At 39.1% G+C, this 19,427-nt stretch overlaps 2 protein-coding genes across 7 annotated transcripts in view; both read left to right on the top strand.

Annotated features, from left to right (window-relative positions):
* The window catches only part of mboat2a (membrane bound O-acyltransferase domain containing 2a), a 35,300-nt gene extending 31,194 nt beyond the window's left edge, over positions 1-4,106 (top strand). For both annotated transcript variants that reach the window (XM_029494394.1, XM_029494393.1), the window contains 2 exons: positions 859-1,010; positions 1,628-4,106. In XM_029494394.1, coding sequence (XP_029350254.1) covers positions 859-1,010; positions 1,628-1,808 — 333 coding nt within the window. In that variant the 3' untranslated portion in view covers positions 1,809-4,106. The remainder of the gene's footprint in view (positions 1-858; positions 1,011-1,627) is intronic.
* A 650-nt stretch (positions 4,107-4,756) lies between these two features.
* Positions 4,757-19,427, top strand: part of kidins220a (kinase D-interacting substrate 220a) — a 41,837-nt gene continuing 27,166 nt past the window's right edge. For 2 of the 5 annotated variants that reach the window (XM_029493064.1, XM_029493060.1), the window contains exons 1-20: positions 4,757-4,877; positions 6,546-6,701; positions 8,797-8,955; positions 10,459-10,557; positions 11,263-11,361; positions 12,572-12,670; positions 12,987-13,085; positions 13,336-13,434; positions 14,508-14,705; positions 14,854-14,952; positions 15,222-15,320; positions 15,641-15,739; positions 15,895-16,072; positions 16,208-16,372; positions 16,494-16,673; positions 17,125-17,290; positions 17,496-17,647; positions 18,151-18,251; positions 18,343-18,528; positions 18,723-18,863. In XM_029493064.1, the coding sequence (XP_029348924.1) occupies positions 8,824-8,955; positions 10,459-10,557; positions 11,263-11,361; positions 12,572-12,670; positions 12,987-13,085; positions 13,336-13,434; positions 14,508-14,705; positions 14,854-14,952; positions 15,222-15,320; positions 15,641-15,739; positions 15,895-16,072; positions 16,208-16,372; positions 16,494-16,673; positions 17,125-17,290; positions 17,496-17,647; positions 18,151-18,251; positions 18,343-18,528; positions 18,723-18,863 (2,391 nt within the window). In that variant the 5' untranslated portion in view covers positions 4,757-4,877; positions 6,546-6,701; positions 8,797-8,823. Of the gene's footprint in view, positions 4,878-4,898; positions 6,702-8,796; positions 8,956-10,458; positions 10,558-11,262; positions 11,362-12,571; positions 12,671-12,986; positions 13,086-13,335; positions 13,435-14,507; positions 14,706-14,853; positions 14,953-15,221; positions 15,321-15,640; positions 15,740-15,894; positions 16,073-16,207; positions 16,373-16,493; positions 16,674-17,124; positions 17,291-17,495; positions 17,648-18,150; positions 18,252-18,342; positions 18,529-18,722; positions 18,864-19,427 lie in introns of those variants that run through there. The other 3 variants (XM_029493062.1, XM_029493063.1, XM_029493061.1) reach the window with 3 other exon arrangements.

Genomic DNA, 19,427 nt, shown 5'->3' with positions numbered 1-19,427 from the left:
AGTGCACTGACCATTTCTGTTTGTACATAATTCACGGTTGGAAGCTGTTTTACCAGATTAAATGAAATACATAACAATCCAAAAAAATCTATCTTTAGAAATTCTACTATGAACATTGATTTATTTCTTTTTCCACTGCCCATTCAGAGTCCAAGAGTTCTTTAAATTTACCACAGCTACTTTGCAGATCAACAAACATGTAACAAAATTCCATTATGGAGAGTAAAGGGATAATGATAATACATACTACCTTATCATTATCCCCTTACTCTCCACCGCTTTCACCTCATTTTAAGTATGAGGTCATTACAGCTAATCTTTACAAAGCCAGACCTCTTCTCTTTGGTTCATGGAGCCAAGAGGATATTTACGCAGAGGCAGAGGAGTTTGGATAATCCACTTGAGAAGGTTTGTTTAATTGAAGCACCAGAGCAATAAACTTTGTTGCATCAGTGTTGATATTGACAGGCACAAGTCGCCTGTCAATATCAGCATTTTCAGTCTACTGACAAAATTGCCAAATGCTCTGAGTAGCTTTCTTTCCAACTTGTTGACCAGTTTTTACCTGTTGATGAAAATATCAGTTGCAGTTTGTTTACTTTTAGTCTTCATCACTTAGTTGTTTAATAGTTTGCATTTCATTTTAATCATTTGCTGATGACTATTTTGATGAACTCTTTTTCGGGAAGGAAGTAACACTTTCTAAGGCGTTGTGCTTCTATATCAAGCACCAAAGACATTATTAGAGATAAATTACCCTCAAAATTTTAAAGTTGAAAAGACAGAAAGATACAGAAGCACATAAAAAGCTGAACTTGGCAATAATGCTTGGTGTCCCCTTTTCTTCTTCTCTGCCAGGTAAGGCACAACATCAGACCGTACTTCCTGGTGTCTGACTCGCACAAGCGTATCTATGATGTCATCACGTGGGCATGTACTCAGGTTGCCATTAGCTACACAGTGGTGCCATTTGTCCTACTTGCTGTGGGACCCTCATTCAAATTCTACAGGTACGTCTGCTTAATTGAGCTGTGTGTTGAGCTGCTGACACTGAAATCTATTAAATTAAGCGTCACTTTAAAAGACTGCTGCCATGAAATAAAGCACCAACAATGGCCAGTGTAATTCACCTGGAGGGATAACAGGCAGAAAGGCACTGTAAAACAGCCTCATTGAAGGAGCAGGGAGGTGGAAGTGTACACACACACACACACATGCAATGCATGTTAGTTTGACTCAGGGCAGTTTCATTTCAATTGTTTCCCAGCAAAACTTAGCTGATTTTAGCAAATCTGCTGTAAACAACAGTTACTGAGCCACTGCTATTTTCCTGTGATGAATTATCTCAACCCTCCTACCATTCTTAAAGCTTTTGGTTTACACAGTATATATGATGCATTATCTTATTTATACCCACACAGTGCTAATGCTAGCACTAGTATGCTTACATTTTGAGAGTGACACTGATGCAATGACATCTAGCAGCTGTTAAAATATTTCAATTCATATCAAAGTGATGAACTGACAAGATGACAGACTAAACTCATATACATAGATCGACTGCACTAGTCTGACTAAAATAAACAGAGTTGTTGGTTCTAATTCTCACATTGGTATGTCCGTGCAGGTCATGGTACTTCTGCTTACACCTTCTGTGTCTGCTGGTGGTCGTGGCCCTGCCTGTCAAATCAAGGCGCCGGCAGGCTAAAGCGCAGCAGGACGGCCTACAGAAGGACAGCCTACAGGAAAACCAGACAGAGCACAACAGCACAGACAACAACTGCAACCAGAAAGACAAAGCCACATGAGCCTCAGGACAGTGGCGCACAGTCCTTTCAGCAGCAGAAACACTGAGACAAACTACAAAACCACTGAGAGCTGGAGTGTGGCGAGTCTGTTTACTTGACAAAGAACCAAATATTGAACGCTCTGAGAATCCTAACTGACAGAAAACACAACGTCAATGTCCTGTCAAAACTTCCAGTAGCAAGGATGATAGCAATCAATCTTCTGACATGGGAAAGAGACCAGGATGTAACAATGGCCACGGTGTAGACTAATGAGTGATAGTGGTTACTTTATATTACTAGAGTGGAAATAAAGACTTCCAAGCTGCCTTAAACCCTCGATGTACTCAGTTATGATGGCACTCTATAAGAACCTAAATGCAGTTACACCATTGTGTTGTTGTGTAATACAAAGAGAATAGAAGTGCAGTATGTGGAGGGTTTTTGTCATTGTCTGGATTCAAGCTTCTGTTAGGTGGAAATGAAAAATGTGTTCATGTAAAAGAAACATAACCTTTATCATCAGCTGCCAACTTCAAACAGGCCTTAGGATCTTCGAAACATTTGTTTGATTTCTATGTCTTTTTGAAAATCTTTGTTCAAGAAGAATTTTAATTTTGTGCGTTTTGTATTTAGATGTTTGTGACAACACTATCTGAAGTCCATTCTTCACTTTTTTTTCTTCTCTTTTTCTTTTCCCTTGGTTTGAATGAGGGATTCAAATTTTGTCCATCTCCAGCAGTGGAAAGTCTAAAAGAGTCACTCTGGTAACTAAATCACTATCAGTTTTATTTTTCATAATGGCTGAAACATTACTCATCAGACAAATGTGTTTTGTTTTGGTTTTTTTCTTTCTTTCTTCTTTTTTCCAAAGGAGACTGTTTACCCTGCCGCCTAAAGTACTTTTTTCTTTCTTTTTTTTAGGATTATTGAGTGGGGATTCATTGGTTTTTATATGTTCATATTTTTCACATAAACAGGTTTCCTCTGGGTTCAAATGGCTTGCCTCTGGAATAGAGTAATTCTTCAAAATGGTTTGTTCAGTACAAGTCCTAAAGAATAAGACTGTATAACTGGTGAAATGGTGAATTGACGTCGCAGTTCAACACTTGTACAGGTTAATTTATTCTCTGAGGATTTAACAGAAATCTATTCAGATTACCAGTCACTGGGGACGTATATAATTGTCATAACCTTTTGTAGCCACAGTTATCACAAACCAATTGAATGTAAAAGAAAAGTTTTTGAATTGAGTCACAGCACATATTGTATTCAGGCTATAGATCACGTGCAATGTTCATTTGTCTGTGAGGAAATCTGATACTGTTATTTATGTATGTGACATAGTTATACTGTACAAAATTCAAACACATAGACCAGCTTTGGTGGTAAATGGTCTTATTTCATATTGTGTGCTCTTATGTTAGATTAGGGAACGTTTCAGGGTGCATTTACTGTATGGTTTAGAGACACTGATTCCTCATGTTGTTTCAGTCCATGGCTCACCTTCAACCTCTCAAATCATCTAGGTTACTCTTTGCAACATGCAGCAGGACACTCATCTGATACTTTACCGTATCATAAACATTTTTGGGATTAAGTGAAGAAAATGTGCAGAGACAACAAAGGGCACTTAACTGTTGTCTGAAGAATTAAATGATACATTTTACACCTGTTAGAGGAAGTTGTCTTTGGAATTCAAGCCCACATTATCATAAACACTTTGAAGTTGTGCATATTATTTTATCGAAAAAATATTGTCAGTGATTTGATTACGTTTAGTGCATTTGTGTTATATAAAATAATAACAAAGCAACAGAGTGTGGTGAGCTTTGAAGTATGGACCTCTTTCATTCTTTTTAAGTCTTTCTAACATTACATATTCCTGCCATAACCATGTGTGTACCAGTATCCATGTGACCCGTACATGTCAATGTGGTCTCGAGTAAACTATATTTGTAGCCTGGGCCCTGTGTAGGAGAGAGTGGCCCACCTAAGGGAAAGGGATGTCATACTACAAACATAGCGATTATTGCACTGCATGGCCACCCAAACCAGCAGATCAATGCAAACTGCTTCATATGTCCAAAGTGCCAAATCATGAGTGGCGCATTTTGTTTTGTTTGTATGTATGCATGTGTTACCGTGTGGGGTGTGTGTGTGTGTTTGTGTGAGAGAAGGTCTCCATGTAGTATGTGTGTATGGCTGTGTAACATAATGGTTATTTTTGTGTCAGAGGGAAATTTATTGAAAGATTTGTATAACAGTACATTAAAATTCTGATTTATGTGGCAAAATAAAGAGAAATTATTTTTAAACACTAAATTGATGGTCAAATGTGTTTCCAGTTACTGAATAGTTGCAAAAATTAGCTTCTGCTTCTTCTGCTGTGATCTCTGAAAAAGGCTTATTTTTAATGGAAAAAATGTATATATATAAATGTATTTATTTATCTATAGTTGCACCAAATAATTTAAACAACAATCTACAAAGAACTGTTTAAATGTTCAACTCTAACATCTCTCTAGACTTAAGGCCAGATTCACTAAGACTGATTAGGTTATCAACAGTACACACAAAAGAAATTGTAGAAAATGGGAGAACCTTTCTCAGGTTTTGATATTCCTCAATAAAAACATTAAAAAACGAGAGTTTATTGGGTAGAAACTATTGTGACTGTAAATTCATATGCAATGTTTTGCTATCTTCGAGTACAATACTAAGATTATTGCGACATATAAGAAAGATTTAACGGTTTGGGTTAGGTCGTTTTATCTGTTCTACATCCACCTGGAGTGAAAATACGCTGAGGATGATTAGAAGAGCTGATGGGTGCAGCGCTTCAGAGCGAGCAGGCAGAAGGAGGCGGAGCTTCGCTGCAGCGCTTCAGCGCGAGCAGGCAGAAGGAGGCGGAGCTTCGCATCAGCGCTTCAGCGCGAGCAGGCAGAAGGAGGCGGAGCTTCGCTGCAGCAGCCGGAGAGCAGCTGCTCAACATCGGTGAGTTCAACACACACAGACATGAGAAAGTATAGTTGACTGGCTTTCCCGGACGGGGAAAAATACATACGACTACAGCGAGGAAGCTCACGGGTGAGAGGATTCAAGGCTGGCTGTTTTTTGTTTTTTGTTTTTCTTTTACTTTTATAGGTGAAAAAAGTACAATAACAAGTTCCTGTTGGAGAATTAGCCTCTGAGCTAACGCTAGCCCGTTAGCGGCCAGGGAGTTGAGCTAGCATGTGTTTTGCTTTTGCTTTCCAGTGACAGAACTAAACAGGAAGTCAGACAATTTGAAATTTCGCCATGAAAACCTTAAACAAGATTTAAGAAAGCCCACAAGGTGTTTTTCCCCTTTAAGTTCATTTGTCTGGTTACATTAGAAGCCATGTGATGTGAGTGCCATCCAGATGTTTACTTTATTGGCTTGCCGAAGACAGACAGTCAAGAAGGGATTATAGCTGATTTCCCTCTACTTTATATACATTTTTCTCTAAACTAAAGCTGAAAATGCGTTAATGAAACACACACTGCAGCTGACATTGTGCCCTGGCTGGACACACTTGATTTCTTTCCAGCAGCTCCTGTGACCAGGGATTTGATCCAAGGAGCAGGATTTACTCAGTGAACCCGAAACCCCCTGTAATTTTAGACACAATCTGATATCTGGATTTACGACAGAAAGAGTTTTGTGTTTTGTTTTTGTTGTTGTTGATGAAGCCCCCCCCCCCCAAAAAAAAAAAAAAAAAAAAAAAAAGACAGGACAAGACAAACACACAGGTTCACCCTGTGAACATGTTTTTCTTGGAGGGCTTTGGTATGGAAGTGAGGCCTCAGCAGTTACATGCCCACATGACAGCCCTTGAAGAGCTGACTGGTTAAATTTAGAGATCCTATCCAATGTTGACTCTAGTTCACACTACCATTTGAGTGTGTTCAGTTTTTGTCTAATGATGACATTGAGTAGTTTGTGTTTTTACATAAATACTCACATCTGGCCCCAGCGTAGGCCTGTGCAGTTCTTTATGCTGATGTTACTGATTCTCAGTGCAGACAAAACCAGACAAGAAATCATAAGGTTTTGGTCGCTCTAAATTTACTTCTGCTCACATGCTTTGCATTCATCTGACAAATGTTTCCATGTTTATTTTTGTGTTTCAAAAAAGCTATTGCCTCCACCTGTTTGCTCCACTGCTTACTAAATTTCCTTTTTCCAAAAGTCTTCATCTACTTATTCCTGTTTGTAAAAGTCTAAAAAACACAAACGTGTCCTTAAAATGGAGTTGCAAAAATAAGTCAGCTTGATAGAACAAAAGAAAATGAAAAATATTTTGATAAATTTCTCAAAATATATTTTTTAATTTTGAATCGAACATGCTGAAAGTTCACGAAGCAAATCTTTTGGTGTGAATATTTCTTGGCTTGCCGATCATTTTAATAACTTTATTTATGCATGCTATAGTGGATGCTGAAGAAAAAAAAAAAAAAAAAAAAGAGCGCACCAGCATCAGTTTGATATTTTGGCTTTAACTGATGAGCCATTAAGTTATTTAAACTGACTCAAGTGAGAACAGAAATAATCCCCCAATCATAGCTTTCCAATAATATATGCCAAATGTTACTTTATTGCATCATTCATAAAATGAAATCACCGCAATTATACCAACATCTTAACCACCTTTCGCCTTTTGCCCCTATAAACTGCTGCTTAGCCAGTGCATGTAAGTAATAGAAATCTTGTTGTGTGTTCATTGTGCTGGGAAGAGATGGGCGTCGGCCAACCCCCTCATCTAATATTCAGCCTGGATTGAAGGGGGGATGCTGTGAGTGAGCCTGGCAGTGCTTGTTGATCGTGTGTGAGTGAGCAAGGGATAAAGACTGGAGTTTAATAGTCAAATTCAAATCTCACCCTACACCAAGGTAAGGGATTCTCCTTTTAATTTGTATCTTGTTTTTTCCGGGAGACTGTGTGTCTTTCTTTTGGCAGCTTTGATAACTTGTTTTTACTGCTTTTTTGCTTTTTTGCTTTTTTTTTTGGTCTCTGTTGGGTGCCTGTTGTGTTAACAATATGTGTGCGAGCTCCCATCTGATCACGGCTCAGCAGAGAGAGAGAGCTTAATGTTTACTGATTGGATCTTGTGGGGTGAAATTGTCCACCCATTGTGCTGAGAGACAAGGAACTGAGGAGGGTGTGTCAGCAAGCTTCACTGTAAACAAAGGTTTTGGGTTGTTGTTTTTTTTTTTTTTTTTTTTTTTTACTGGTGCTGTGTAATATGAGAGAACAGTTACAGGTGATCTCTGCTTGAAGAACCTGGGTCAGTCTCGAAAAAAATGAACAAATATGTAGCTTTTTCATTGATTTGACTGAACTGTCTTGGGCCTTTGTACTCAGCACAGCAGGCATGTGACATTTAAGCATTTATTGACTTGAGTCTGAGCTGCTTATCTCCAGGATTATGGTGAAATACAGAGCAATATTTGTGGTACTCTTAATGTAATACACATTGTCGAAGCAACTTTCAAACACTAATAGCAGCTGATACATTTTATATCAATAGGGCAGAAAGTGGGGCTGATCATGATGGAGAAACCTGCCTTGATGAATCATTAATGAGTTTTTTATTGATTGACTGAATCCCTTATACAGTGATAGCAACCATATTTCAGGGTGTTTCCTTTGTTCGATATGTACATGTTTCACATTAAAAGTCCATGCCATTTAGTCAGAAGATCTTGCCCAATTGTAGGTAGTTGGTACCACACAGTTAAAAAATTTTGAATTTGTTAAAATTTCAGATAAATTCCAGCTACATTGCCAGCATTTTCCTGAGAGTAGAAAATAAACTTGCCCACTTGGCTGACTAAAAAGGGTTAAAATGACTCTGTAAAAAGAGGAACGTTGTCATCTATGTCTGCATTTAAAATTATTCACTAAAACGGCACAGCCCAATTATAGATAATCTCCCCAAATTTGCCTGTCTGCACCGATTTGTCAGATGCAGACATTTACCTAAATGTCCTACTGCTATTTTCCCATCAAACAAAGGGGTTGCTATGAAATACTGTGCTGCTGTACACACATTTTACTTTGTTTTTTAATGGACACAAAGTTCAGTTTAAGCCAGTGGAGGAGGGTAGAGCTGAAGTTGGCTTTGATATAATTGGAGCCTGCAGTCGAGTGCATTAGTTGTCCAAGTCATTATAACTTCAAATACTCAAAAAAGTTGAATTGCTTTTGTTTGTCTTTAGTGGTATTGGGTAACTTGTGACTCCACTGCTTTCATTATGTTGAGCAGATACACTTCATTTCATGTTTTCAGCCTGAGCAGGAAGGTAGAAGTAAACCCAAATGAAGGGAAAGTTCCCTGTTAGCTCCTGTGTAATGAGTGCATGTTCAGTCCATTATCTTTTTGTAACCATACTTTTATGTTCCTGGCAGAAAAAAGTCTTAAAATTACCTCTGAAAAAGACACATAAGTACAAAATGTGCCCCAAAGGTTGAGGATTTATTTGTGGTGGTTTTTGTGGTCACTTAATTTGTGGGTGTGTGTATTGCAGATGTGCCTGTACAGCAAAATTACTGCCTTTAATTTACCTTTTAAACAAAAAATTGCCAATTGCCAAAATTACCAAGTATGAAAGGAAATTGGCCACATTTTTTACATTGTTACACAGTTTTGTTTTGTTTTGTTTTTTGATTGTATAAATGTTTATAGCTGTGCAAACTACTAGCTTTAGAAAAAAGCAAGAGCTAGTCTTTGTTTTTTGGTTTTTTTTTGGGAAGGGGTGTATGTTGGTTTTTTTTTTTTGTTTTTGTTTTTTTGCCTTGTGGTTCAGGTTGTACATGTCATTTGGTTTTGTTTATTGCACAGCATCACTTCAAAGGCACACCACACCCTCTTCCTGACCATGATTTTAATTTTTGTCTTTCTCTCTCAGTAGTGTTGCACAGTAGGCTATGGTGGCCACAGATATAGCTGCTGTCTTTTGTCTTCTCTCCTCTCGCTTTCTTCAGTGGTGTGCAGGTGTTTAGCAGCCAGCCATGGATACCACCACGTCCCTGAAGATGACCACGTTGGCTGTTCAGAGTCTGTTCAGTTATGTGGAGGAGGAGAATCTGGCTGCCATTAAAGCACACTTGGACAAGTTCAGAGACGTGGACAGCAGGAGCGATGTAAGTCCATCCTATCATAACAACCCCCCTGTGGGATCAGGATGTGTATTGTTGGGATAAGCATGCAGTAATCAAAGTCTCTGTAGGATCATGTAATAGGTGTTTTGTGGGAAAAGGGGTATTAGATTTGTTGTGATGTTGTAATGGAAATTGTGGCATTACTGAAAGAGATTGTGAATCCACTTACAAAGGGAAATCGCCATAATAAATATTGGGTTTGACATCTGAAGGTTCACATTTTCCTTGAGATTGAATGTATTTGTACTTTCCAGGGAAGTTTTATTCTCCGATGCTTCATTATTTGTTCAGATAACTTTGGAGAGCTCCCTTTATCCATGAAAGGGTCTTTTTCTGTCAAAAAGCTACATGTCGCCAACTTGGATTTAATATGGACATATTTGAATGTTATCTTACTTGTTCAAGGATGATACTGATAATATGTTTTCTTTTTATCAACAAATTAATTTACAAGTAGACTAAAACCAGAGAGAAATGGATCCTACTCCCAAGTATCACTTATATATCACTTATATCACTTATGTTAAGTATCACCATATTGTAATTTTTTTTTTTTTTTTCAAATTTGAAAAAGTTACAACTCATATTTTGAAAAAGTGTTATTATTATTATTATTATTATTATTATTATTATGCCTGACCACCTCTTCAATTTCTATGATTGTGGGTGCTGTAAAATGTCAGTGCCACCATTGTGCTGCTGTAAACACTCACAACCAAAACAAACCCCTGTTTAAAAATAAATAGCCTACAGCAAATTCATTTCACTCCTGCCAGGAGTAAATTTTAAAATGGTGTTGAAAGACATTTTCCGCTCTTCCTCCTCCTAAGACCAAAATTCTTGCATGGCATGCATTTTTAATTCCTCTTTTGGGTGTGTTGTTGGTCCTCTTGAATCCTGTATGAATCTAACCTGTAATGTATTATACTCCACACTGCCACCATGAAGTAGAAGTATATTGATATATATGTGATCACACCAGGCCCTTGTAGAGAAAACATTTGTATTGTGGTCTAGATTACCCAAAATGTGATGTCCACATATATGGATGCCAGGTCCTAGGAGGACCCCAGACCTAAGATCTGGCAATAAGTACGCTTTTAAAGATGGTGTATTCAGCAGGAAGAAATCAACTTGTGGCTGAGGGATGGGCTGAGTCGGAAATTATGGAGATCAACACATCCCTGGCTTTAGTTTTTAGGTTTGTTGAGAGACCAACATTGCAGCATTTCACTCTGTGATACTTGTTTCTTAACCTGCCTAATAGAAAAGCAATACATAGGCCATATCTCATCAAGGGATTGAATATCTGGATGTTATACAGGATAGGATTAGATTTTAGTCATCAAACAGCATTACCATCTGCCATTTTTTCCCAGTGAGTTCTCTCAGAGGGTTACAGAGAAAACAGCACAGTTAATTAGCTTGTGCAAATCTATATCACAGTTTGAGTTTGTTCTCCCTCTCTCTCCCTCCTTGTTTCAGAACGGACAGACTCCCCTGATGGTGGCAGCAGAGCAGGGCAATCTGGAAATAGCACAAGAACTCATTAGGAGAGGAGCCAACGTTAACTTGGATGATGTTGTAAGCATGCTTACGCACACATGAAAACGTCTCAAACTGCCTAATAGGAGCACACCTCCACATACAAGTACAAGTGGTGTTGTAATATTGAGAGTTAAGGCACAGGTGAAACACAATGTGGTCGTTTTAACCACATCGTCCACTTGACAATGAAGACGTTGGGGATGTTCCATCTTGCTGAACTCACCACACTTTGGCTTAGTCCTCATCTATTATGAGCTATCATGACCCATAATGACAACTTATTACACATATCTGCCTTCACTCTTTTGACTAAATGACAGGATTCACTGGCTGGCCAACACCCAGTGTCTCCAGAAGCCAGCCTCCACACACGCACACACTCACGCATACATATATTCTCCCACTTAGGCACACGCATGCTTGCTCACATACCTCTTATTAACATCTCACGTACATGTAACCTACTATTACACCTGGCACACTCAGTGTTGTGCTCATCCTCGCACTAACGCAGAAAAGGAAGAAGGAGCCTTACATAGTGTAGTCTCATACCCCACTCTCTGACACTTGGGTCTGTCCATGCGACATTGCGTTCCCATGAGCACTTGGTACGACCAGCTGGTAGGTAGAGTTCTTTGACCATTCTTAGGACGTCCCCTCTGAGGCTCAGACCATCATTTGTCCACTTTGATTTGCAGTCTGATGGGAATTCGCACGGTGACCAGTTGTCTCTGTGTGCAGGATTGCTGGACGGCATTGATCTCGGCAGCTAAGGAGGGCCACATCGAGGTGGTGAGGGAACTCTTGGAGAACAATGCCAACTTGGAACATCGAGACATGGTGAGAGGGGAGAGAGGAGGGTGGAAATCCAGTTCACTCTGATTTTTCAAAGGGAGTTTAACTGTAAAATTTGCTGTCCACACTGATTTTCTGTTAGGTTCATAAAACTGATTATATTATTATGTCACTATACTTTTTGGGTTTGTACCTAGTGAATGTAATTTCCTGCTTAGTCCCCCTAATTTCAGTTTTTATTGTTTAAGAAAACAGAATAAGAGAATTGTCATTAAAAAAGCAAGAATAAGCAATGGTAATGTAGACAACAATCTGCTTGATCTTTAGACTCACTATTAAAATGTAGCCCTTTTAAAAATATCAAGTGGTGATATCTTAATTCTGTATATGTAAATTTTTTCCATTTGGTATGACAATTTCAGTACTGGTTGAGCATGATGCTCCATTAGCCTTGAAATGGTCACAAAATGAAATTACTTTGTCCATGATGGCTCCTCTGTAGGAGCAATCTGGTCTCTGGTTGTCTCTACACGGGGCAGTGATATGATTTAGTCACTGGATACAGAACTGTCTGAGGCAGACATTTGTCTGCTGTGCATCGGGGACATGAAGATGTGATTCATATATTTATTACCAGCTGTTAGATATGTTTTGTAAGCATTTGCTGTGATGTAAATTTTCATAGTAAGAGGTGGTGTACATTTCCAGCAGCCAAAAAGGTCTGCTTAGTGCTGCATAAAAAAATGTCTTAACATTCAGTATCGACACTACATGGTTACAGGTTTACATGACATCAGACTTCTACAGATGATGTATAGCCTCGGTGATGTAATGGAAGGGGCTCAGGACATTAACTGACTCTTTGCCATGTGAGGTGTACCGAACGTGGACAGGACAGATCACAGCAAGTCATCACAGTGGTGTGATAATAAACCAAACTGTGGACACTGCTCACCCAGTGGAAAGTGTGTCACACCAGCTGGAAATAGCACATTTTCCAACCACAAAATCTGGCTAGCTTTGGCCTCTTCTGCACTGTTGTTACACTAACATTTTCACAAAATAATAAATCATTTGTCTAGATTACTCAATGTGCATTAGGACATATATGTTATGTATTGTGTCATAACATAAATAAAGTTAGAAATATAATATTAGTCATGACAACTATAATTGAAGAGACATAAGCAATTCTCTCCTATCCTCATAATTTTTATGTTTGACTGAACTGATTTTGTGTGTGTTTTCTGCTCAGGGGGGTTGGACAGCTCTCATGTGGGCAGCCTACAAAGGTTGTACAGATGTGGCCAAGCTGCTCTTGGAAAAAGGAGCCAACCCCAACATCACTGGACAGGTAATGAGACTGGACAGTGTATTTGAGTAAACTAAGAAAATTTTATTTTTACAGGAAATGTGCATATAATGCGTTTTCATTCTATACACACATAAATGTGATGCAGTGATTCAGGTTGACAAAAAAGTTGTTGTGATGGTCAGTAAATATTTTGGACTTACAGAAATGTGAACCACATCCCTGCTCCTATATTCTGTGATGCTGGCTGCATCAATAGTTGTTTCAGTCATTTGAGATGCTGAAACTGCTTTTTGAGGCCTGATGCGAATATTTGTCACTTTCAGTGTGATTTCATTGCTGCCCTCTACCCCAACAGTACAGCGTCTACCCCATCATCTGGGCGGCAGGTCGTGGCCATGGCGAAATTGTCCACCTCCTGCTGCAGCATGGAGCCAAAGTTAACTGCTCAGACAAGGTAACCTATACTGAAAAATGTTCAAAGTATATTTCCTTTAGTCAAAAAGAAGATGTACTTGGTAGTATTATCTTAAAAGATTTAATTGCTCAGGTCAGTATCCACCCTTCAATCCCCAAATCCTTTTCCCCTCTGCCTTTAATTATATATGCTTCTGCATAATTACTTACAAGTTCTTGTGTTTCTTGATTAAATAACCTCTTGCCTCATGTTTCAGGCATTCTGTGTTATTTACATGTTTTCTTTGCAGTATGGTACCACTTCCCTGATCTGGGCAGCTAGGAAGGGCCATTATGAGAGCGTGATGCACCTTCTAGCGAATGGAGCTGATGTCGACCAGGAGGGAGCGGTAAGTGCATTTCCAGTCATTGGTTGTTTACTATTTGAGTTTGACAATCCCCTATCGATCTTTTAACACACTATGCATCCTCTGTTGTTGTTTATAGGCCCCTTTACGCACCCTAAATATAACAGGAACGTCGCTCCTTTATTACAATTGGTCTCTCTGTGTAAAAGGTACTAACAGAAGGGCATTGTTCGGCCTTTAAGCTACAAGTTTGCCATTATGCTGGCTTTGTTTGGTTCAGTATAAACAAAAACAAAATCCAAATAACGAGGAGTCTAATATAACAACTGTTTAAAACAGATTTATCTACTTAGTTAATTACTCAGAATAATAATAAAACTGAAAAAGAACAACAGTTTACAACTGCAATTTACATGATTATTAATAATTGTAATGCTATATATAATTATAAATCAAATAATAAAGTAAGGGCCACTTTTATTGGCAGGGTCTTCCAATATGTCAAGCAAGTCAACAAATTGTGTATTTGTTGAGTGACGATTTGACAGTTTTCCTGAACGGTGGTGAACATGAGCAGAACAAATTTTCCCTTGGGCTCCCTGCAGGTGCTATGACACACAAAGCTGACTTGCTGGTGTGGTTTTCATACAATCAAGATTTAATGCTACAGAGCTCCACAAATGTGTCAGTGAAGTACAATATTAAATAATTGACTATGACGCAGCACATCTGTGCTCCTTCGAGTCATGTTGCATCTGTGCCTACACAAACTAAACGATTCAATAGTTATTATATATGGCATCAATCATCAGATGAAGATGTAGTGGCTAATATTGCTGAAAAAGTCATTCATATGTGATTAAGAGACTCTAGTGCTTGGATGTAAGATATGAATTATTGGGCTCACAAAATGAGATGTAAGTAATAAGTTTTCAGCTGTTGAAATAAACTACCAACATGTGGGAAATACGGTTCCTTGTGATCAGCTATAAATGATTCAACATTTGTCATTCAAATGTTTGAACACTCAAGTAGGGAATAATGGTGAAATAGGGTTTAGAGGCACAGTCAAATTTCTGAAGAACATCTTTTTTGTTTTGTGTTTGTTTTATCAGAACTCAATGACAGCTCTGATTGTAGCTGTAAAAGGTGGATACACAGAAGTTGTCAAGGAGTTACTAAAGAGGAACCCAAATGTCAACATGACTGACAAGGATGGCAACACAGCCCTGGCTATTGCTGCCAAGGAAGGACACACTGAGATTGTACAGGACCTGCTGGATGCCGGCACCTATGTCAATATCCCAGACAGGGTAAGACTTCCTCACCACAGCATTTCTGGCTTTTTCTTGATAAAAACAGGATATTTCAAAATGGTTGTTGAGAAATACAGTGTGAATGAAATATGATTATGTGTGTCTCTGTGTTTTTCTTTCTGTCTTTCTTCCATCATCCTTTCAGAGTGGAGAAACAATGCTGATTGGAGCAGTGAGAGGAGGTCATGTGGAGATTGTCCGAGCTCTGTTGAACAAATATGCTGATATTGATGTCAGGGGCCAGGTGGAGTCCTTTCACACTATTATTGCTACCTTGTTGATCTTTAAAATCAAACAGGAGGCCTTATTCTTTGTGTTAAATGTCTCAGTATTACACAGCAGTATATATTGATCTCTATTATTTTTTTAGTAAAGTCATAGTCAACCCATGGGTGAAAAGTGCAGACTTTGCAGTGTCATATATATATATATCACATACATATACTTCAACATACACACACTCGGTTGTGCAACTTCAAGATTATGTGTATTTTTTACACTTTTCAATATTAGGATGGAAAGACTGCCCTCTACTGGGCAGTGGAGAAGGGCAACGCTACCATGGTGAGAGACATCTTGCAATGTAATCCTGACACCGAGAGCTGCACAAAGGTGAGGCCCATTTATCAGTATCAGCAATACGAATTCTCACTTATCGTTTGAATGTATCTACTCTTGCTTCCTTGGTTGTATAGATCTCCCTCTTTATTTATCATAATTTCTCATACACTCTATTCTAATGTAAAACCTGGATAAAATCAAAGATGTAGTGTGACAACTATGAAAGTTACCTGATGACTACCTACCTAAGGTTTGTCTGTATGGAAAAAAGCAACTGTGTGTTTTATATTTAAGGGCCCAATGTTTGTAGACATTATATTTAGAATGGTTTTCCCACTGAATATTTTGAAATGTGCATATTTCTGTTATAGGAAGGAGAGACTCCACTTATCAAAGCCACAAAAATGAGGAATATAGAAATTGTGGAGCACCTGCTGGATAAAGGAGCCAAAGTCTCTGCGGTGGACAAGGTACATTGTAAAACATACTGTCACATAACTGATCAGGTCAACACATTTTTGCTAATACTTTTTTCAAACTCTTTTAAGTCATTTACAAATGGTTACTTTTCAGTCTTTCAGCAGACAGAAAATTATGAACTAATTTTTGGTTTTTGTTCACAAAGAAAGGGGACACGCCCCTCCATATTGCCATCCGGGGGCGCAGCCGAAAGTTGGCTGAACTACTGCTGAGGAACCCTAAAGATGGCCGCCTGCTTTACCGCCCCAACAAAGCTGGAGAGACACCATACAACATTGACTGCACCCACCAGAAAAGCATCCTCACTCAGATTTTTGGAGCCAGTATGATCCATATCTACTTTTCATTCAGAAAAGCATGTGTGATTATTTGATAATTTTAGTTGAGGAATCAGAAAAGGCTTCTTTGCATCAAATCTCTTTGCCATTTTTCACCTCCTTTATTGTTTTCTCTCTCAGAGCACCTCTCCCCTTCGGAGTCAGATGGAGACATGTTGGGCTATGACCTCTACAGTAGCGCTTTAGCAGACATCCTGAGTGAGCCCACCATGCAGCCACCTATTTGTGTTGGATTGTATGCTCAGTGGGGTAGTGGCAAGTCTTTCCTCCTTAAGAAACTAGAGGGTAAGTAAGCAGAAAGATGAAAAAACAAAAAAACTAATCAAGAACGATGAGATGAAAGTAATACTTGATTGAAACATCTGTCTTGAAACACCTTTTTGACTTCATTGTTTTTATTCATTAGATGAGATGAAGACGTTTGCAGGCCAGCAAATAGAGCCACTGTTCCAGTTCTCATGGCTGGTGGTCTTCCTCACATTGCTACTCTGTGGCTCAGTGGCTTTGGTCCTGGGTTTTACTGTTGACCCCAAGCTGGCAATCGCTGTCTCCCTCAGCCTCCTTGCCCTGCTCTACATCTTCTTTGGTGAGAGGACGAAAGATGTGGAGATGCAGAAGTTATGACAACGAATGACTGTTGAATGTTGAACTCGTATAACTACTTCCTGTTCGCTGGCTCCCCTTGAAAAAGCAATGTATATCCAGTCATCTGTATTGTATGTTAAAAGATAAGGTACTTTTTAATTTTATGCATATTGAAGTTACTTCAAAATATATTTTCTCTTTATACAAAGTTAATCGTATAGTCATGATATCTTTATAACTGCCCTCTAGAGGGTGCCATCATACAAATAATAGTAAAGAGGATGAGTTGGGCTTATTGATTTCCATTTTACATAACTACTTTTAAGAGAAAAGCACTCGCTGATATTTAGGAATAGAATTTATCCAGAAAAAAAATTGTGTTCTTTTGGCTTGTTACCTCTGTAAAAAGCTTAAAAAATTCCTTGGTTGATGACCTGTTTTGCTGTTTTCAGTGTTGGTGTACTTTGGAAGCCGGCGTGAGAGGGAAAGCTGGAACTGGGCATGGCTCATCAGCACTCGTCTGGCTCGCCAGGTTGGCTACCTGGAGCTGCTGCTCAAACTGATGTTTGTCAACCCCCCTGAACTTCCTGAGCAGACCACTCGTGCCCTTCCTGTCAGGTAACAGTGACACAGACATGGAAAACTCTTACAGTATTTTTTCATTATTATAAGGATTTATATTGATATTGACGTTACATTGTCATTTCCAGCTCCATGACAAAAGACTTTTGTTAACAGTAGCATTGCCACCCTGCATTCATAAGAACTCATTAGGAGGACAAAAAGTCAGGTTCTCACTTCTCCCTCTCAAAATGTCTCACAGGTTCTTGTTCACGGATTATAATCGTCTGTCCAGTGTTGGAGGGGAGACCTCCATGGCTGAAATGATCGCTACACTCTCAGATGCGTGTGAGAGGGAGTTTGGCTTCATGGCCACAAGGCTCTTCAGGGTTTTCATGAATGATGAGGTCCAAGGTGACGTCAGTGTCTTTAGTTTCAGATGCCAATTATGTAATGACCTTCACTCACGCCTTCACTAACACACAGTGACCATCTGTTTTTGGGATTGAAAAAAATTAGATGTTTACAGTCACCAGTGTCCAACTACTGACAAAGCAAAATTTTTGATGGTGGTTTTGAGTCAGTTTCAGTTTAATATGTAGCTGCTGGGCTTTTGTTGACGATAAACCCCAAATAGAAATAGAGGAGAAATATATCCTGGTTTAATGGCACAGTAAACCTCTGACCATAATTAGGTTTCATATACTGGAGTTTACTACAAAATTGGATTTTTGGGAATGGGGTTCTTCCTAGCACAATGAAGTTTTTGTAAGTATAACCACTTAAAACTAACTGTTTAGCTAATCTTTTCCTCATTAACCTACATTACCAGACAATTAAAATTCTATTTTGTTTCTAGTCTGGTTGTTTTACCTACAGCGTGTCATTCTAACATCTACATTCCTCCTGTACCCCAGGTAAAAAGTGGAAGAAAACATGTTGTGTTCCCTCCTTCGTGCTGTTTGCCTTGACTTTAGGCTGCCTGATCACTGGTATGGCCCTGTTGGCCATATTCAAGGTGGGTTGGTTCAACAAACTGCATTAAAACTGTATGCCTTTTAACCACTAGGCCAATGAATGTTATCAGTTAAAGCCTTTTAATTTTCCAGGTGGACCCAGAGAACCTGACAGTGAATGCTGTGCTGATTGCTATGGCCAGTGTGGTGGGGCTGGCATTGCTGCTCAACTGTAGGACCTGGTGGCAAGTGGCCGACTCTGTCCTCAACTCCCAGAGGAAACGCTTGCACAGTGCTGCCAACAATTTGCACAAACTGAAGAGTGAAGGATTTATGAAGGTAGACTAATGAACATTCATTGGACTCAATCAAGAATGAGTGGCAATCCTACAACATCCCATTGTCATGTCTCATTAGGCAATTAATTTATGAAATGATGACGTTGGAGTTCTTAATCTGGCCAGTTTCCTTTCCCTCATAAGGGCAATTTAATTCTTTTGAATCATTAATTTTTTGCTCTTGCCTCCCAATAGGTTCTCAAGAATGAAGTAGAACTAATGTCAAAAATGGCCAAAACTATTGATGGTTTTACCCAGAATCAGACGCGAATGGCCGTCATCATCGATGGACTGGATGCCTGTGAACAGGACAAAGTGCTACAAATGCTTGATACAGTATGTGATTGCTTGTTGGAGCACATGGATTACAGCTACCTGTTGTCCTGGGGCCAGATAAAATAAAGTAGTAAAATTTTTCTCCCCTGTGCACATAGATCCCACTCATCTCTGTTGAAGTACAGCCACCCTGGTGTTCCCAGCTGCTTTAGCTTACCTCCAAGTTTAGATTCCTCTTCCCAGCTGCTGTAATAGAATTTCCTTTAGCCAAATGTTATTATTTGGTGAAGTAATCCCAGAGAAGATGGCATCCTCCTGTGTGCTAATGCAATCTTCTAATCTTACTTTTTTTTTCCCCCCATCAGTCTGTGTACTTTTCCTGCCAGACATGTCTGTGGTATAGATGCAGACATCATGTGAAGTGTAGCAGTAAGCTTGAGGGTGCTGGCCGTTGGTTAACAAACCATGTATGCATTTAGCACAAAGCAAAGTCCTGTGATGCTTGGACAATGTCCTTTAGTAACCAGAGTGGAAATCCCCAAATTCAAGTGCTGCAGACTGTCAGTTCTCAGAGTTTTACAGCTGTTGACTCTAGCTGTCACGCTGATGATTGGCTAGATTGTA

Source organism: Echeneis naucrates, chromosome 22 (genome assembly GCF_900963305.1).
Source record: "Echeneis naucrates chromosome 22, fEcheNa1.1, whole genome shotgun sequence".
In the NCBI taxonomy this organism is placed as follows: Eukaryota; Metazoa; Chordata; class Actinopteri; order Carangiformes; family Echeneidae; genus Echeneis; species Echeneis naucrates.
This window is presented reverse-complemented; position numbering and strand designations above follow the sequence as displayed.